This window comes from Ochotona princeps, chromosome 1 (assembly GCF_030435755.1).
Source record: "Ochotona princeps isolate mOchPri1 chromosome 1, mOchPri1.hap1, whole genome shotgun sequence".
NCBI classification, from domain to species: Eukaryota; Metazoa; Chordata; class Mammalia; order Lagomorpha; family Ochotonidae; genus Ochotona; species Ochotona princeps.
In genome coordinates, this window is record NC_080832.1 from 19,887,504 (window position 1) to 19,904,301 (window position 16,798).

The 16,798-nt window shown below is 40.2% G+C and overlaps 1 protein-coding gene across 7 annotated transcripts in view; it reads right to left on the reverse strand.

Moving 5' to 3' along the window:
• UTRN (utrophin) overlaps positions 1 to 16,798 on the reverse strand; it is a 507,084-nt gene that overhangs the window by 116,041 nt on the left and 374,245 nt on the right. For all 7 annotated transcript variants that reach the window (XM_058667660.1, XM_058667612.1, XM_058667721.1 and 4 more), the window contains one exon: positions 7,279 to 7,408. In XM_058667660.1, coding sequence (XP_058523643.1) covers positions 7,279 to 7,408 — 130 coding nt within the window. The remainder of the gene's footprint in view (positions 1 to 7,278; positions 7,409 to 16,798) is intronic.

Consider the following 16,798-nt stretch of genomic DNA (forward strand, 5'->3'; position numbering starts at 1 on the left):
ATAAAATTCAAATTATTAAATATATTTCAGAGGAGAAATGTCTTATAAAGTTATTAGCAGTTTTATCAGTGATCCATATCATAGCCTCATATCATAGACCACGTGCGTGTTGGGAGTCGGCATTGCACATGCCAGCCTGTCTCTCTGCATCTGCGTGTGGCATGCAAGCAGGCACAGGAAGGGAAGCACAAACTTTCTTGTGCAAATAGACGGCATCCAAGTAGGCATGAACCAGATACAAACAGGCAAGAAGAAACAGGTGTTACCTGATAATCTCAGAAGATTGGGCTATTCAAGGTCTAAGACTGTGACTGTGAGCCCCACAGATGTGTGGCTCTGCTGCATTGTACAGTTCTGTGGTTTCCACAGGAATTCAGAGCTGAGGCAGCAAAGAGCAACGGGAGATTGGGAGGACAAGAGAGGAACCCAGAACTATGCACACCATGCTCAGTCTGGCTCCACCCTGGTTGTGGTGGGAGTGTGTCAAGTAAAGCAGGAAATGAAAGATTGCTGTCTGTCTCTCCCTGTCTCTGTTTTTCTTCCTCTTCCTTTGAAATAAGTTTAAAGTAAGAGGGAAAAGAGGTTAACAAGTCAAGGAGGAGCTAGCAGGTCAGTGGCCAGATGCTCCAGCAAAGAACAGATACAGGAGAAACACTGCAGGGATGAGAGAAGCGAAGGTCACCAATACTAAAGCGTGGCACTCCATTTCTGCCTCTGCCCTCAACAGCTGGATGGCCTTGGTCAGCATTGCAAAAGTTATTAAAAGAATGTGATGCCATGTTGTATGATTCGCCCAAGAAATAGGACAGTTCTGAGAATGACTATCGAAGACTTTGGGAGGTGGGATTATGAGAGTCACTCTTCTACATTTTAGTAAATGCTAGGCAAGTAAAAATGAGCAAAACAGCTTAACGGCAATAAAAGAAGAAAGTGTATATTTCTACAACACAGATTAAATAAAATTAAATATTTCCTATTACTCCAACAAGACAAGTGGACAATTCACAAATTTAGGGGATTTGTAGACTGTCCATACTCATTCATATAATTTCAGCTCAACTAAAATAATATTTTCTTAATAATAATTTCTAAGCAGAATGCATTGTTGTAAGTAATTGAGTTTTCCAGATAAATATATTTGCCCCATATAACAATATTTTTATGGTTGCCATTTTGATACAGTATAAATTCCTATACCTATTCTTAACTGACCTATAATCTGCCTTCAAAATATAAATTATAGTTCATAATTTCGTTTTCTTAATTTATTGTAAAAAGTTGTAAAAAAAATTCTCTTCATTGTCAGATTGCCAGTTTGGTCTTTCACTGTTTATATTTGTTTAGTACAATTAGTTTTTATTTATTTTTTATATATGTGACGTAGAGATAGACAAAGGTATGTGGGGGAGAAGGCATCAGTTGGTTCATGCCTCTAAACGCTGGTAAAAGACAGAGCTGCAACAAAGCTGGCAACAGTACAGGTCTCCCTCTGCACGTGGTAGCAACCCAAGTCTGCACTAGCAGGAAGTTGGAGTTACTACAGAATTGAACCCAGACATTTCAAAGTGGGAGGCAGTGACCTTAACCACTAGGCCAAATGCCCACTCCCCAGAAATACTTTTCGCTATCAACTTTCCCTTTCTTCTCACTTACATTCTTATTCATAATTCACTGAACATCAAATTCAACTCATTACAACCTTGCCTAGAGTGAAAATCACCGAGAAAGTACCTGAGCGGCTTTCCTATGAGTTAAGAATAGAATCTACATGATAATTAGCTATATAATATTCATGTTGGTTTCTCAGGTCATTTTTCAAATCCCCAGTAAATGAGAACGGTCATGAAGGAAAAGAGAAGGACTGAGCTTCCTGTGACAGGGAATCAGGAGAGATAGTTTTGACAGTTGAAACATCCAGGAAGACGAGAAGTTGGGGCTAAGTCAGGCAGGGCAAACGGTAGATGCACAGAGATGAGGAAACGGTAGATGCACAGAGATGAGGAAAAATATGATCAAGAAGGAACGTAAGGCACAAAACTAGGATGAACAACAAGAAACAGGCCAGAAAAACCATTCCTTGTAGAACACCCTGAATTATTGCAAGTGTGAGTTGGGGACAGACAGGAAAAACGAAGTCAAATCACCATGCAGCCTTCTTGTGCCAGGGCTAAGAGCTTGGATCTCATTCCAGGGGCTCCTGGACATTTTTCAACCTGACAGTAAATTCTAGGTAAATTTGTGCTTTTGGTATAGAATTCTGTGTGAATGCCAAGATATTAGTTAAGAGAGTATTGAAACCCATCTTGTGAAAAGGAGTAAGAACCTAATGTGAAACCATAATAGTCATAGGTTTTTTTCCCAAATATTTACATATAACATTATGAGATGATTGATAATATACAAAAATATTGAAAAGCCCTGGGTTAGTGGACATGTGGCACAGTAGTTAGGAATCCACTTGGAATGCCAATATCACCTATCAAATTATCTGGGTTCAAGTCTTGGCTCCACTTTTACTTCCAACTTCCCACTGATGCACACAGGAGAAGCAGCAGGCAATGGCTCAGATATCTGGCACCCCGATGCCTGCATGGGAGATCTGGGTAGAGTTCCTGAATCCTGGCTGGTTTAGTTCTGGCTGTTGAAGAAGCAAGGAGCATGAACCAAGGGACAGGAGATCCCTCCCTCTCTCTCTCACTTCTTGCTCTGCATTCCATATATATATTTCATTAAAACTAGGAGAAAAAAAATTAATGAAGAAAAGGGTTTCTTTTTGGAAACAGTTACTTAGAAGTAAAGAGATGGGTCCACACAGGTAGGTATTCTATAGCATGTTATGCAAAACATACTCAACAAATCTGAAGAGAAAACTCAGAACATGATTTCTTCCTCGCTCACGTTGTGTATTTTAGTGTCACCACAGGATAGCTAAAGTTCAAATCCTCCCTGCCTCTGACAGCAGCAGTACAGAGGTTACAGTAAACAACAAAAGCATAAAAGCCATTACGGATCATTTTCTTCCATTTACTTTTACCAGCAGGTAAAATCAACTCGCATTTCAGAAAACAATATCAGGAAAGCTGAGAGTATGAAAATCACCAATCATAAAACAAAACAAAAAAACCCACAGAGTTAAACTGATATGTCTTTTTCTTGGTCCCCAGCTCCAGAATTTAAACCTGGAACTGAAAAGCAGCCTGACTGTAACAGCGTAACAAAAACTCAAGAAGCAATATCTTTAACCATTTAAATGACTGACCTCTGAGAAAAATCCATGTTAAAGAGAAACAGATTTGGTGACATAACAACACTTTTCTCGCTATGAAGAAACTTGTATAAAAACATCTCTCCTTTTTATAAAGTCCTGAGAAAGTAAGGCAAACACGCACACGCATTCACACACATTCAAGGTCAATCAGATTGGACAACGTAAGACAAATGAACTTAAATTTCTCTCTACTCTAAAGAAATGAATCCACCCAGCGCTGTCTTACTGCGTGAAGTCTAACTGGCCTGCCTGGCCTTCCAGGTCCTCTATGATTTAAATCCCACAGTATTTGATGCCTAAATGCTCCTCTTCCCCACTTCTCATTCAGCCACAAGCATTGACCTCCAGGCTACTGAATTCCCCAACACACAGCAGCCCTGTTCCTCACTCCTGCGTCACTCTTCTAAGGAGCTTGTCCCCAGACACAAATGCTCCTTTTCACTGAATCTAATCACCACCTAACCACACCATTTGGATGTGTCAGGAACAGCCTGTTCTGCTTCTATGTCTCAGTGTCATTCTTTAGTGGGCCAAGTGGGGGGTGGATTGGCACACATGTGGATCCTTAAGGACACACCGATGCCCTGAATGGCAACAGTTCCATATTGTCTGCCTTCTCACCATTTTGTGCTAGACTTGATCTACAAACAAACTGAAACTTCCTCAGGAGCATATGCCTTGCACTTCTCTCTCTATCTCTGACCGTGCTTAGTGAAAACACCCATGTCTTCAGTAAGTAACAGTGTAATAAAAACCTAGCATGGGCCAAGTGTTGACTAGATATTACCCAACACATCACTGCAAATAAAATAAAATTTAAAAAAAAAGCTTGGTTTTCTCTGTGGTATGAGAGGAAGAGCTAATGCGTAAAGCAAGAGGTAAAATAATTTGGCAGAGTATGTAGGGAAACAAACAACAGGGAAACAGGAAAAGGATACAAAGAACACTGAATTTGAGATAGGGGATGCTTGGGGAAGGCTGGCACAAAGACCTGTCCAAAGACAATGAATCAACTGGCTAATCCTCCACCTGTAATTACCAGCATCACCAGTAACGGACACCAGTTTGTGTCCCACCCGCTCCACTACCCATCCATTTTCCTGTTTGTGACCTGAGAAAGCAGTGGAGGATGGCCGAAAGCCTTGGGACTGTGTACCCACATGGGAGATCTGGAAGAAGCTCCTGGCTCCTGGCTTTGAATCAGCTCAGCTCCGGCCATTGCAGCCATTTGAAGAGTGAAAGAGCAGACAGAAGATCTTTCTCTCTGTCTCTATTTCTCTTTGTAAATCTACCTTTCCAATTCAAACAAATAAATCCTTTAAAAAAAAAAGACCACAGATAAAGTCATGAAGGAGACAGGGAACATCACATAGGTACCCAGAGGAAGAGTTCCCAGGTCAGGAAGATGGTTGGGTAAATATCTACAAAGGAGACTAATAACAGCAACAACAAAAAACAGAAGTCAAAGTAATCGGAGCCCCTGTCAGAGCTGAAGCAGGCAGCCAGCTGACATACAGCCTGTGAGCTATTTCACAGGATCTGACTTCTCTGAGCAGCAGGAGGAGGCCGCAGAGGAGTGCAGCAGAGAAGTGGTCTGATACTGTTTACAGTTTTCAAATGCTCATGAGGGCTGCTTTGATGAAAATGTCTTACAAGAGGCAGGTGCGGCTGGGAGATGAGCTGAAGGAACCTGCAATGATTCAAATGAGAAGTTGTGATGGAAGTAGCGAAAAAGATGAGACTCTGGATATATGCTGAAGGTAGCAATAATAAGATTTGCTGATGAAATGAACTGGGACTAAGGTGACCCAAAGGTTACTGGCCTAAGCAATCCAGAGGAAGGAGCTGCAGGAAGCAAGATACAAAGACCACAGCAAGAAACAGATTCAGGGTGACAGAGAGCAAAGAGTTCGCCCACAGATACAAGAAAGGAAGTGCATAGTGTGCTGATCACTTATATATGTAGGAAATTTAGTGCATATTCCCATTTAATCTTAAACTCATTAATGTGCGATTATATATATATCAAGTCAGTTCTTACCATTTAGTTGCACTTTATTGACTCAAGATTCTGACAAAAAGTTCTAATGCAATTATCCTTCCAAAGGATTTTTAATACATGCACATTCCATAATATACACTTGCAAATGCTTTTTTGAAGCCCTCTAGTGTACTGATTTCAAATTCTTTTGCACCCAGTAAACTTATCTTTTAACTCTATCTTCCATGAAGTTTTCAAATGCTTTTATGTTAGCTATCAGGCCACCGCTCCTAGGTGAACTTCAGTGTTCTCATCTGTAAAGTGAGTAAGCTTCAACTGCTTCTTCCCTAAGGTTCTTACTTCACTTAATATGTTAGAGATACAAGCACTTCTCAAGGTGTTGTTTTGACATGAACTCAAGAATTGGGAGAAGGGAATGTGTCACAGTCATGTCAGACAGTTCTAAGATTACTCAAAGATGTAGAAAAATATACTCAATGCATTGGTTCTAGAACTGTGCAAAGGGTGATTAACTAGATTGAAAACTGCACGTTCTGATGAGAAGGACATGTAAATATCATTCACTGCTGAAGCCAAGAAATTTTCAGTATGTAATGCAGTCAGTAAAAATGATTATTCAGGAAAAGAGCATGGATACAACTTATGGTAAGATTCACTCAAAATGGACAGACTAAAGAGGGAGAGACAGAATACATGAGCAGATATTGTATGCCACATGCAGGGGACAACACAGTGTGCGAAGTGGCACCAACAGCAGCAATTCATTCTGTCGAAAACCATCCTGGGCCAATACAAGAAAGACTGCACATGTGACATTAGCTCAGTTTGTGTTGCATGTACGCATGTGCATGCTGTGTATACATGAACTGTATGTCTAAGTAAAAGAGATACGACTCAATATTTAGAAAAAACACATCTTCAAAGACAGAAACAACAATGAACTGATCTGGAGAATATGGGGTTTGATGATGGGTGAAGATTCCATAATAAAGTAGCATTTCAGAGTGCTAGCAAGGAAGACAAGTGATCCCATTGCTGGAATATAAAAACAAATGCCCAACAGGATACTAAGTGCACTCTGTGTGTGTGTGTGCGTGTGTGTATGTGTGGAACACACATAACAAAGTTCAAAGGGGCATTCCCCTTGACGGGAGATTTATGCAGACTGCGGAACTTCCTGCTAAGCCTCAGCAGGCACATGGCTACCTATTCAAGTGTCTGACCCATACTCAATGCCAGCTATAGCAGAAGAAAGAATTTTCCAACTGTGTTTCCCTAGCAAGTAATAAATGGTCATGATGCACATTGTCGGACACAGCACAAGGCAGCATTTCTGGTTTGCTTTTATGATGTGCAGTGAATGCTGGCAAAATATTTTGAATGGTAAGTTCATTCTTAAAAACACATCAGAATGAAAAAATCGTAACAAATATATGTGTGTGGGGGGGGTCCCAAATTCATTATGCAGTTTTTCTGAAATGTATATGACACATTGCTATCTACTGGTAAAGTAGATACTATTTCAATTTTAAGGTGAAGTACATAAATGCTATATGTTGTTACATTCAACAAATGGTATTTTCAGTCTGTAAAAGAAAAGTACTTTGGTATCTCATTTCAATAGAAATTTAAAAAGTTTATAGGTATTCAAATATTTTATATGTGTACAATTCAGCTTTTAATAACATTCTACTGGTGGTTATTTTCGGGCAATGTGCTGCTAAATAAGAAATACAAACTTCCGTACTGAGAGGCATTATTTTTATGCTTACAGTATGCTTTATAAATACATGGATTGTTCTGCCCCGAGTTACTTTAAACATTGATAAGAAATACACTGCAAACTCATTTTCTAAATTAAAGAATCTATATTAATGGATAAAAATGGCACATTTGATGAAAACAATACTTTAAAAGTTTTAAATGTTATATTCGAAATGCTGTGAGGAAACGTATTTGAGTTTGCCTCTCTAGCGTGTTTGTGATGTATCAAAGCAATCATTCTCACCTGCTTTTGATTGTAAGTTTCTTCGCGGTTCTTCGGGAGCCTCAATTGGCTGATCAGCTAGGAAAATGCGAGCTTGGTCCACAGCATTCAGGACAGAATATTCTTTCTCTTTTAACTCTCGCCTCAGAGCCTGTGGAAAGAGAAGCAAAGCTTGAATATATAACCTCCTGTCCTCACCAGATGATGGAATGTTTTCTGCAGGACAACATTCAACCACACTTCCCAAGGGAATGATTCCCCACCAGCGTCTAAGCTATTAGATGTAAAACCAAATGTAAACTTCATAAAGATATCAATGTCTAAAAGTTGATTCCTATAGAATTTAAACAGGAACACAGTAAAAGGCATGAAAATAAAGGATTTACACAACAAGAATTGTTTCAGTGTTTTTGAACTAAACATTAGATAGGTTTTGGGGGTTTTCACTAATGTCAGATTGCTTAAACAGCCTGTTAAAATACTTTTGTCTTTTAAGACTGACAAAAAAATTACATCCACTGGTGCAGAGGGAAGATAATTTCACAAGTAGTAATGCGATCCTCAGAAGTGTTTTAGATTCTTTAGAATACACTAAGAAAAATTGTAGATAGAAACAAATTAAAGCACATGAAATCAAAACTAAACCAAAGAGAACACATGAAAGACGGTCTCCAATTATCTGAAATGATGTTCCATCTCCCAAACGGAGGCAATGACTATTTTTTCCCTAGTGAAGTTTTTTTCATGCAAATCTATGATTCTCAGAATAGTTTTTGTCTTTTGCACACTTGTTCGTTTAAGTGAAGCTAAACTTTCACCCCTGCTCCTAAAAATGTTCTGATTAGAACTTCAATTGAGAAAGGTTTAAAAACAACAAATTCATTAAATGCAAAAGTCAATGAAGATTTTAATGTTGCAGCTAAATCAAAATTGTCATTAATGATACATATTTTCAAATTACATATTTAAACACACACACGCTCTAATATCTAACTTTTAGCACAGTTATCTAGCAATAGTGTCTGGAACCAATAGCAGTTGAGCACACATGATAGCAGCAACTATTGTTCAAGATTCAGGCCAAAGTCAGACACTGGACCACTGTGCGGCTTCTTGTGCCTCTCAGACTGCACCGCTAGTAGCCAATGAAGAGCTAGCAAACCAGGGGTAGGGAGGGAGTATGCCAGATATGCTGTTATTATTGTTGTTGTTGTTGTTGCTAAAACTCCTATATTCATAATAAGCAAGTCTAAGTTTGAGAAAGGCTCTTGGCACCCGAGAGTCTAGTTTTCCTCCTGACCACATTAAGCTCCTGGGCTTCATTACAAAGGTTCTCTCAACACAGGGTGCTGCCTGGGAAATGTCTGATGAAATTCTTTGATATGCCAACAAGTATGCACCCACTGGAAGCACCCCAAGTAAGTAGAAATAGCGAGCTCTGGCACCAATGCCAAATCATCACCCCACATCCCAGGGAACAGACTGTGTTTAATAATATCTGCTCATAATCTATTTTGCAAATTTAATTTTGTTATTCAATTTGTCCTTTTTCAATTACACTTAATTGCATGTCGTAGACTTAACTTCCAACAGTATTGTGAATATAATCATTTCACCACCATTTACCTTTCAATTAGACATAAAAGAAAACCAGCGTTTTCCAAACACCTGGTGAACACTAATGATAAGGCAATTAGACTCCAATGAGTTGTTTTGTATACAGAGCTACAAAGCATACTCAACTTTAAATTCTAATATCACATGTCATTTAAGGGCTGCCTTTCAATGAATATAGCATAAACTAATTAGGATTTTTCTATTTTAATGACTTCATATTTCTATCCAAAGCAATTCTGTTTCCAGACAGTAAAAAGTATTGCTCAGGATGTGAAGAAAATGAAACTTTCATGCACTGCTGGTGGAAAGATAAAATGGTGCAGCCAATTTAGAAAACAGGTTGGCAGCTCCTCAAAAATGTTCAACATAGAGTTTACCACATGCGACCCAACTGTTGAACTTGAGAGTCAATATGAACAGAATTCAAAATCATGTGGGATGAACTGTTACTCTGTCAATGTACAGAGATATGAACTGGAAAAGTAACAGGTTGCTTGGGAACAGGAACTTGGCATGGTGGTTAACATGGCACTTGGGACATATGCACCTCATAATGGAGGTTGACATTCAAGTCCTGACTCTGCTCTGCATTCCAGCCTGCTGCTAAAGCACACCCTAGAACATAGCAGGAGACGGTGCAAGCAGTTGGGTCCATGTGTCAGATCTCAACTGATTTCCTGGCTCCCTACTCTTCTATCCTAGCTTCAGCTGTTGTATTTGCAGAGTAAACCACCACATCTGATATCCGTCTGTCTCAATCTCTTTCTCTGTACTCCACCCATACACTTTTTAAATAATCATTTTTATATGTCCACTTTTAATTTGTTCAAGAACACTTATAAGAGAATTATTCAAAATATGCAAAATGTTGACACCACTGAAATACCCATCAACTAGTGAATGTATACATACAAGTGGTATATTCTTAAAATTAAATCTGATTCACTAATAAAACTACACAGATACTAATAAATGCTACAACATAGACCAATATAAAAATGTTATGGTCAGTGGAATAAGATAGATACAAAAGCTCACAGTATATGATTCCATGACCAAGACATGTCTCAAATGCGCAAGTCAATAGAGGAACAAAGCTGACTAGCTGCTATTTCGAGCTGGGGTACACAGAGGTGGGATGGGGAGGGACCAACCACGGATATAAGAATCCTCTTCAGAGCCATGAAAATTTCCTAAAACCAAATACTGACAATATTTGCATAATTTTATGAGTAAGCTAAAAGCCACCACTGAACTGTACTCTTTAAAGAGGTGAATCTTAGGGAGGTGAATGATACCTCCATGAAGTAGTTAATAAAGTAACTATGTTCCTTATCCCAAAACATGCTAGGTAACCTGTTTCTCTTCTAGTCTCTATCCCACATGTTTGCAAAGTAACAGCTCATTACACATAGTAACTATATTCGAGAATAAGGTTGATGTCCTCCCCAGTGATTTCCAAAGCACTTCACATTCCTCCATCAGAGATGGACTTGACACACTGTGACCACACATCTGTCCCCTCCAGTAGCTGTGCGCTCTCTCAGGATAAAGCTCAGAGCTGAATCATTTGAAATCTCCCACCACTCCTAACAATAGAAAGCATTCAGGAAATGCTTGGGAGTGGCAGAGGAAGGAAGAAATGCTTCAGCATAAATTCCATGCAGGGTTCTGAACTATGGCAGAACAACAGATAGAAAACTTTCTCAGATGTGTTCATCCTGAATTGAGATCATTAATCAATTCCAGTTACTTCTAGATTATTTGAATTATCTACTCTGAGAATTAATAGTAATAATTTTTAGATTTAAGGTTAGCTTAGCTTGCAATCAGTGACAGCTGGTTTTGATTTTGTCAATAGCAATATTTTCTCTCCAGAGACACATAAGGAACTGTCCCATGGTCAATGGTGGGGTAGGTTCACTCTGTCTGGTTCCTTTCTTCCTCACCCTATCCCAGGGGGCAATTCCACAAGACATAGTTTTAATATTGCGACTAATCATTAGAATAGAAACTTGTATTCGATTTTGCTATTTTTGATGATGTTAAACACATCTACAGCTTAGTGAATGAAAACAAAGCAGTTTAATTCCCATGATTCCGTGGACTGGCAGTTTCAGCTGGTGCCACCCAGAGTTACTTCTGATCTAATCATCTATGGCTTGAACTGGATTAAGGGTACCAGTCAAAATGGCCCACACATGTGTCTGGAAATCATCCCTACTGCTGGTTGGGACACCTATGCGTTCCTCTATCCTGACTCTAACTGTCCAAAAGGTTGGACTGTGTCTCATCAGCATGCTGATTCATTGTTCCAAACAGCACAATCTCCTAAAGAATAAGTCATGCTCAGGCCCGGCGGCGTGGCCTAGCGGCTAAAGTCCTCGCCTTGAACGCCCCGGGATCCCATATGGGCGCCGGTTCTAATCCCGGCAGCTCCACTTCCCATCCAGCTCCCTGCTTGTGACCTGGGAAAGCAGTCAAGGACGACCCAAAGCTTTGGGACCCTGCACCCGCCTGGGAGATCTGGAAGAGGTTCCAGGTTCCCGGCTTCGGATCGGCGCAGCACCGGCCTGTTGCGGCTCACTTGCGGAGTGAATCATCGGATGGAAGATCTTCCTCTCTGTCTCTCCTCCTCTCTGTATATCCAGCTTTCTAATAATAATAAAATCTTTAAAAAAAAAAAAAGAATAAGTCATGCTCTAACCAGCAAAACTCAGCACTGATGGAAACATTCCAATCCAGTCAACACTGGCTGTCTGTGATGTTAGTGCTTGAAATACTGCTGGAAATAACTGAAGAAATGAATTTTCTATAATTACAACTTATTTAAAATTAAGATGGTCACATGTATCTAAGGGTAAGCATCTTAGCTCTGGAGTTTGTATAATACTTTTGTCACAAGCTATGGTTTCCCGCAAGACATGAGGACAGCACAGGATATAAAAGAACACATTTCATTTCTCAATTAGGGAGGCAACACTGTCACTCTGCAAAGGAGCCAAGGCACACAGAAGCATGATTAAATATGATAGCAATCTAACACAAATAAGGGAAAGGAGTTGGCTGGAGTGGTGGTAGGGGTGAGAATCATTTACATAAGTAGCTAGGGTCAGAGGTTAGGCTTAGGGTTAGCAGCTAAGTATAGGATTAGGGTTAGAGTTAAAAACAAAAATCTGAAGGAAGTGAGCAGGTAGGACAAGAGACTACCTGGTAAAAGAACACCTAGACAGAGAGAAATGACAAAGCCTGTGGCAGGTGCTGACTGAGTAAAGGAGGACAGTGATTGCTTCTGTATAGATATTTGTACACCATCAGTGTCAGTGAAGAAAGACCTTCTGGTTAATAAGAGAAACATCTAGTAACAACTTAGTTCATACATTGGACATCTGGCAAGTTAGCTGACTCAGGGCGTGGCAACTCAGCTAAGAGTGTTCTTAGAGAGCAACCTATCACAAAACATACACATCTCCCATGCCAGAAGATGGGTAGAAAGACTCAATCCTCCTCTCAAAAAAAAAAAAAATCCAAAATGAAGCTTTGGCCTACACACAGAAAACAGGCATCAGCTGTAGCAAACGGAAGTAGAGTCCAGCGCAGTAGCCTGGTGACTAAAGTTCCCCCCATGCATGTGCGTAGATCCCATTTGGGCACTGGTTCATGTGCTGGCTGCTCTACTTCCCATCCAGCTCCCTGCTTATGGCCTGGAAAGAAGGTGGAAGATGGCCTAGGGCCAAGGGACCCTGAGCCCATGTGGGAGACCCAGAGCAGGCTCCTGCTTCCTGGCTTCAGATCAGTTCAGCTCTGGCCATTGTGGACACTTGGGGAGTGAGTTAACACACAGAAGATCTTCCTCTCTGTCTCCTTCTCTCTGTAAAATCTGACCGTTTTGTGTGTGTGTGTGTGTGTGTGTGTGTGTAGGCACGAGAGAAATGGCAATAATCATTAAGAAATTTAGTCTAAACGGGAAGAAAAAATAATGCTAGGCAGAATATACTAGAGAAAAAATCTTTAAGAGTGCTACATATGGAACACTGCAGAGCCAATTACATGCAAATATATGAGGAAAAGGGTCAACCTTATTAAAGGCATGTTGCTTTCTCAAAAGCATATAAACCACATGCTGAAAAGAAATTGGAATTACAGGTCATTAGAGAAAAAAAAAAAACCCAAGAAAACAATAAACAAAAATAAGACAATCTGGTGTGTTTTTGTTTTCCCTGTTATATGCCATCTGCCTTCTCATTTGAACCAAATGGAGCTCTGAACTGGGAGACTAACAGAGACCTTATTGGAAATACAAGAATTCAGCTCTGCAATTAAGAGTTTTCTTTCTGAACAAATTTCCAAAACTCAACATCAGCTTGATGACTCTTCCTCCGGCACCACTTCCTTGGATCTTTAGAACCCAGGGCACTCAGTGGTCACGACTGGTACTCTCTCATGCCAGGCAGCAGGATAAACTGCTGCCTGTCTAACTTTAAATGCCTGTGGAGAGATTCCCAATTATCTCTTAATGGTCTGGGAACATTTCTCCCCACCTGCTATAACTCAGTGGGCAGGACAGGGGATTAAGGGATAAGTAGTTATTAGGAAGTGAGTGCATAACTTAGGCCAGAAGCACTCACAAGTTAATCAGCTGCTCTTCATTTTCACCATAAGCATAGCATCATCAGCTCAGAGGAACTGATGTGTTGCTGCCAACCATATAACAAGAATATAAGTTGTTCCTGGCAGTGCTGATATAGACAGGATCCTGCAGGTCTCCTGGGCGGGGGGGATTGCATCCAAGAGAGGCTGAAGGTCTTAGGAAGGGAATCCTGGCAATCTGCTTCCGCCTTAGCCTCACAATCCCTCAAGCTGAACTGAGATGAAGGTTGAAGAAATGCAAACAGGTGGGATATGCTAGAGTTGAACATTGTCCCCTTTAAATAACAAGTCCTTCTTTATCCGATCCGCAGCCAAATTGCTTGTGTGCCAAGCTCCAAAGTTCGCTAAGATGCACTTGAAATTTTCTAGACCATGACGTTAAAGTGAGAAACAAATCAGAACATGTCATTCTGCTGCTTAAAAGCATCCAGTGGCTTCCTGTTGCTCTGAAAATCAATTCTTGATGCTCTGTCATGCGCTGAGCCTTGCTCTTCTCTAGGCTCAACTCCTTGGAAGATCCTAACTTTTAGCTTCAAAGTCCTTATTTCTGTTCTTGGACGATGCAAGGCTTCCCCCACACCCAACTTGACCTTTGCAATTCAAAAGCACTTGTTTCAAACCCTCAATGGCTGGCTTTTTCTGATCAAATCATAGCTCCATATGATTCAGATGGCTGAATCAAGAAACCAATGCCCAACAAATGGGCAACCTCGGGAAGCCTTAATGAGAAGGTAACTGAGGGCAGAACATTCCTGAGAATCGCATAGAGCTCCTAAAAGCACATTTGGGAGACAACTCTAACATCAGTGGGTGAAGCATCTATCTGCTACAGTACTTCATAAAAAAGTTCTTTCTTAACACAGATACCCTGCCTGCTTTGATGCTCTCACAAACGCTAAGCAGAGAGGGCCAAAAAAATTCACTGGGATTGTCCTTTTTGACCCTTTAAAGATCCAGCTCCTTTGACAGTTGCATCACTGGGTGTATACATGACCCCACAGTCGGCTACATTCCTGCAGTGTGTGCTGGGTGTGGCTCTTCTGCACAGGCTCCGCCTTGGTCTCCTTGCAGTCCTAACTCCAGCACCAAGCTAACTCCCCACTGAAGGCTCAACTGTGTGCTCCATAGAGAAGAGTGAAAATTCAGTAAAATTTTGTGTGCATGAGAAAATGTAAACAAACAAACAGTGCACTGCAGTGTGGTGAAGCCAGGCAAAGTGTTTCAGACCCAAGCCTTGTGCAATAGCCGAGTCCACACCACAGGAGCTTCCCCTACCCAATGTGAGTACATGGATTTGCTCATTAGCTTTTCTGGTCAACACAGATAACATCTACCAGTTTTCTAGCTTTATAGATGAAACAGTGAATGGGAAAATATTCCAAAACTTTTCAGCACTATAGAATGACAAGTTACTACCAATCTGACCATAATCTAACAACCTATCATCATTCTCAGCTGTTCTCCAAGACAGAAGTTCTTTCAAGGACTGTGTTACCATTATTTGGGAAGACCAGTTGGAACCATTTTATCTTCAGTTTTGGGTGACTGTATCCTAACATCCAGTACTCTGAAACCAATACCAGTACCCAAACCTCCAGGAATAAGAAGCACCAAAGTTAATAAACCCTTCCAAGAGATTAGAAACAATGAATGATGTGATTCTCTAAGTCTAACTGTCTGATGAAAAACCTGCGCTGCAAAATGCTTAATACCATTAGCAGCCTTTGAAATTCAATATGTATACTGTCTTCTTACTAGCCGGTTTGGCTTCAAAATGAAGAACCTGAGCTCTGAGAAGTTTAAGATGGCCAATGAAATTATACCAGACAAACTAATCTAATAAATATATCACATTTTTTTCAGCAAATGAGGGATAGGAACAATGATGTCAAATACAACCCAACTAAATCTCTCTTGCTTCCCTTTGGGAAAGAAGCCCGAGTCATGTGCCTGACTTCCTCAGACACCATTCTGAAGGCCCACATTGACACAGAGCACCAATATTTCAATGCACGGCTCTCAAAAACGACGGGAAAAGTTGAGAAATCATAGGCAAAGATGCAGTGAAGCAGCACTTTCATATCTTGCAGAAGGCAGAAAATTGGTGCGATCATTTGGGAAAATAGGTTGGCAATATATCAAGAGTCATTACTGCAATCACATTGTGTGAAACAAGAATTTTACCTTTGAGGATTTATACTAGGAAAATGATAGAGAAAAAAATACAAACACAAAAGAGTTCATTATAACATTATTTATGACTTTTAAGAAACTGGAAGTGATTTAAATATCCCAAACCTGGAAATTATTTAGATCCAGTATGGTATGGTCACACATGAACCTTTGCATAACTAAAAAAAATTATTCTAATAGTGACCTCATTAGCAACATGAGGAAATACAGATAGTGGCTTTCTTAGAAAAGCTACAAACTGTACCCCTGTAAAACTGTGTGAAATGTCAACATACAAAAACAAAATAATGAAAATGAAAATGAAAATTATATTATAGAGATGCTGCTGTGGCCCATTTTTGTACTGTATTTAGAAAAGTGCTCTCATAATTAAAAATTATCTTAAAAGAATGCCTAATATAATGGCTAATTTATTATTCACAGATTTGGAATTTTTAAAAATACACCTGAACAAATGAATAATGAATTAGAGACAGATTATTAAAGCACATATCCCCTCAGCATAGGCATAAAGAGCAACATGCAGAGTAGCACTCCGTGACAAAGAGCCAACCTAAAAATTAAGTTACCATGTTAGAAGATAAATGCTACAGAAGTAGCATGAAGTAAAACAGGGGCAAAGGGATCTGGAGTGATGGGATGGGTGTCACAGCTGAGTCCAGGAAGTCTGGATCCAACACATTCAGAAGGTGCTGTGGTGCAAGCATTTCAAAGCAGTGAAGTAGAGTTAATACACAGACTCCAGAGAAAGATCCTTGGGACATAGAAGAAAGCATGGTACTGAGGTCAGAGCATAATGAATGTGTAGACAGAAAACAGCAGAAGATGAATCAGGCCAGGAGGAGGAGGTGACATTAGTCTCCTTGGGCCACGTAGACCGACCAACTCCAAGACTGCAGCTTTTGGAGAACAGTGAGAGGCAGCAGATTCCGATTCTATAGTTTGCAGAGTGAACCAACAGGACTTCCTAACAGAGCAGGACAGAAAATTAGGATTGAAGGAGATCGTTACTTCTTATCTAAGCAAGTGAAAAAGGATTTCTACCACTGAAATGGAGATCCCTGCAGAGAATCAGTGTGGG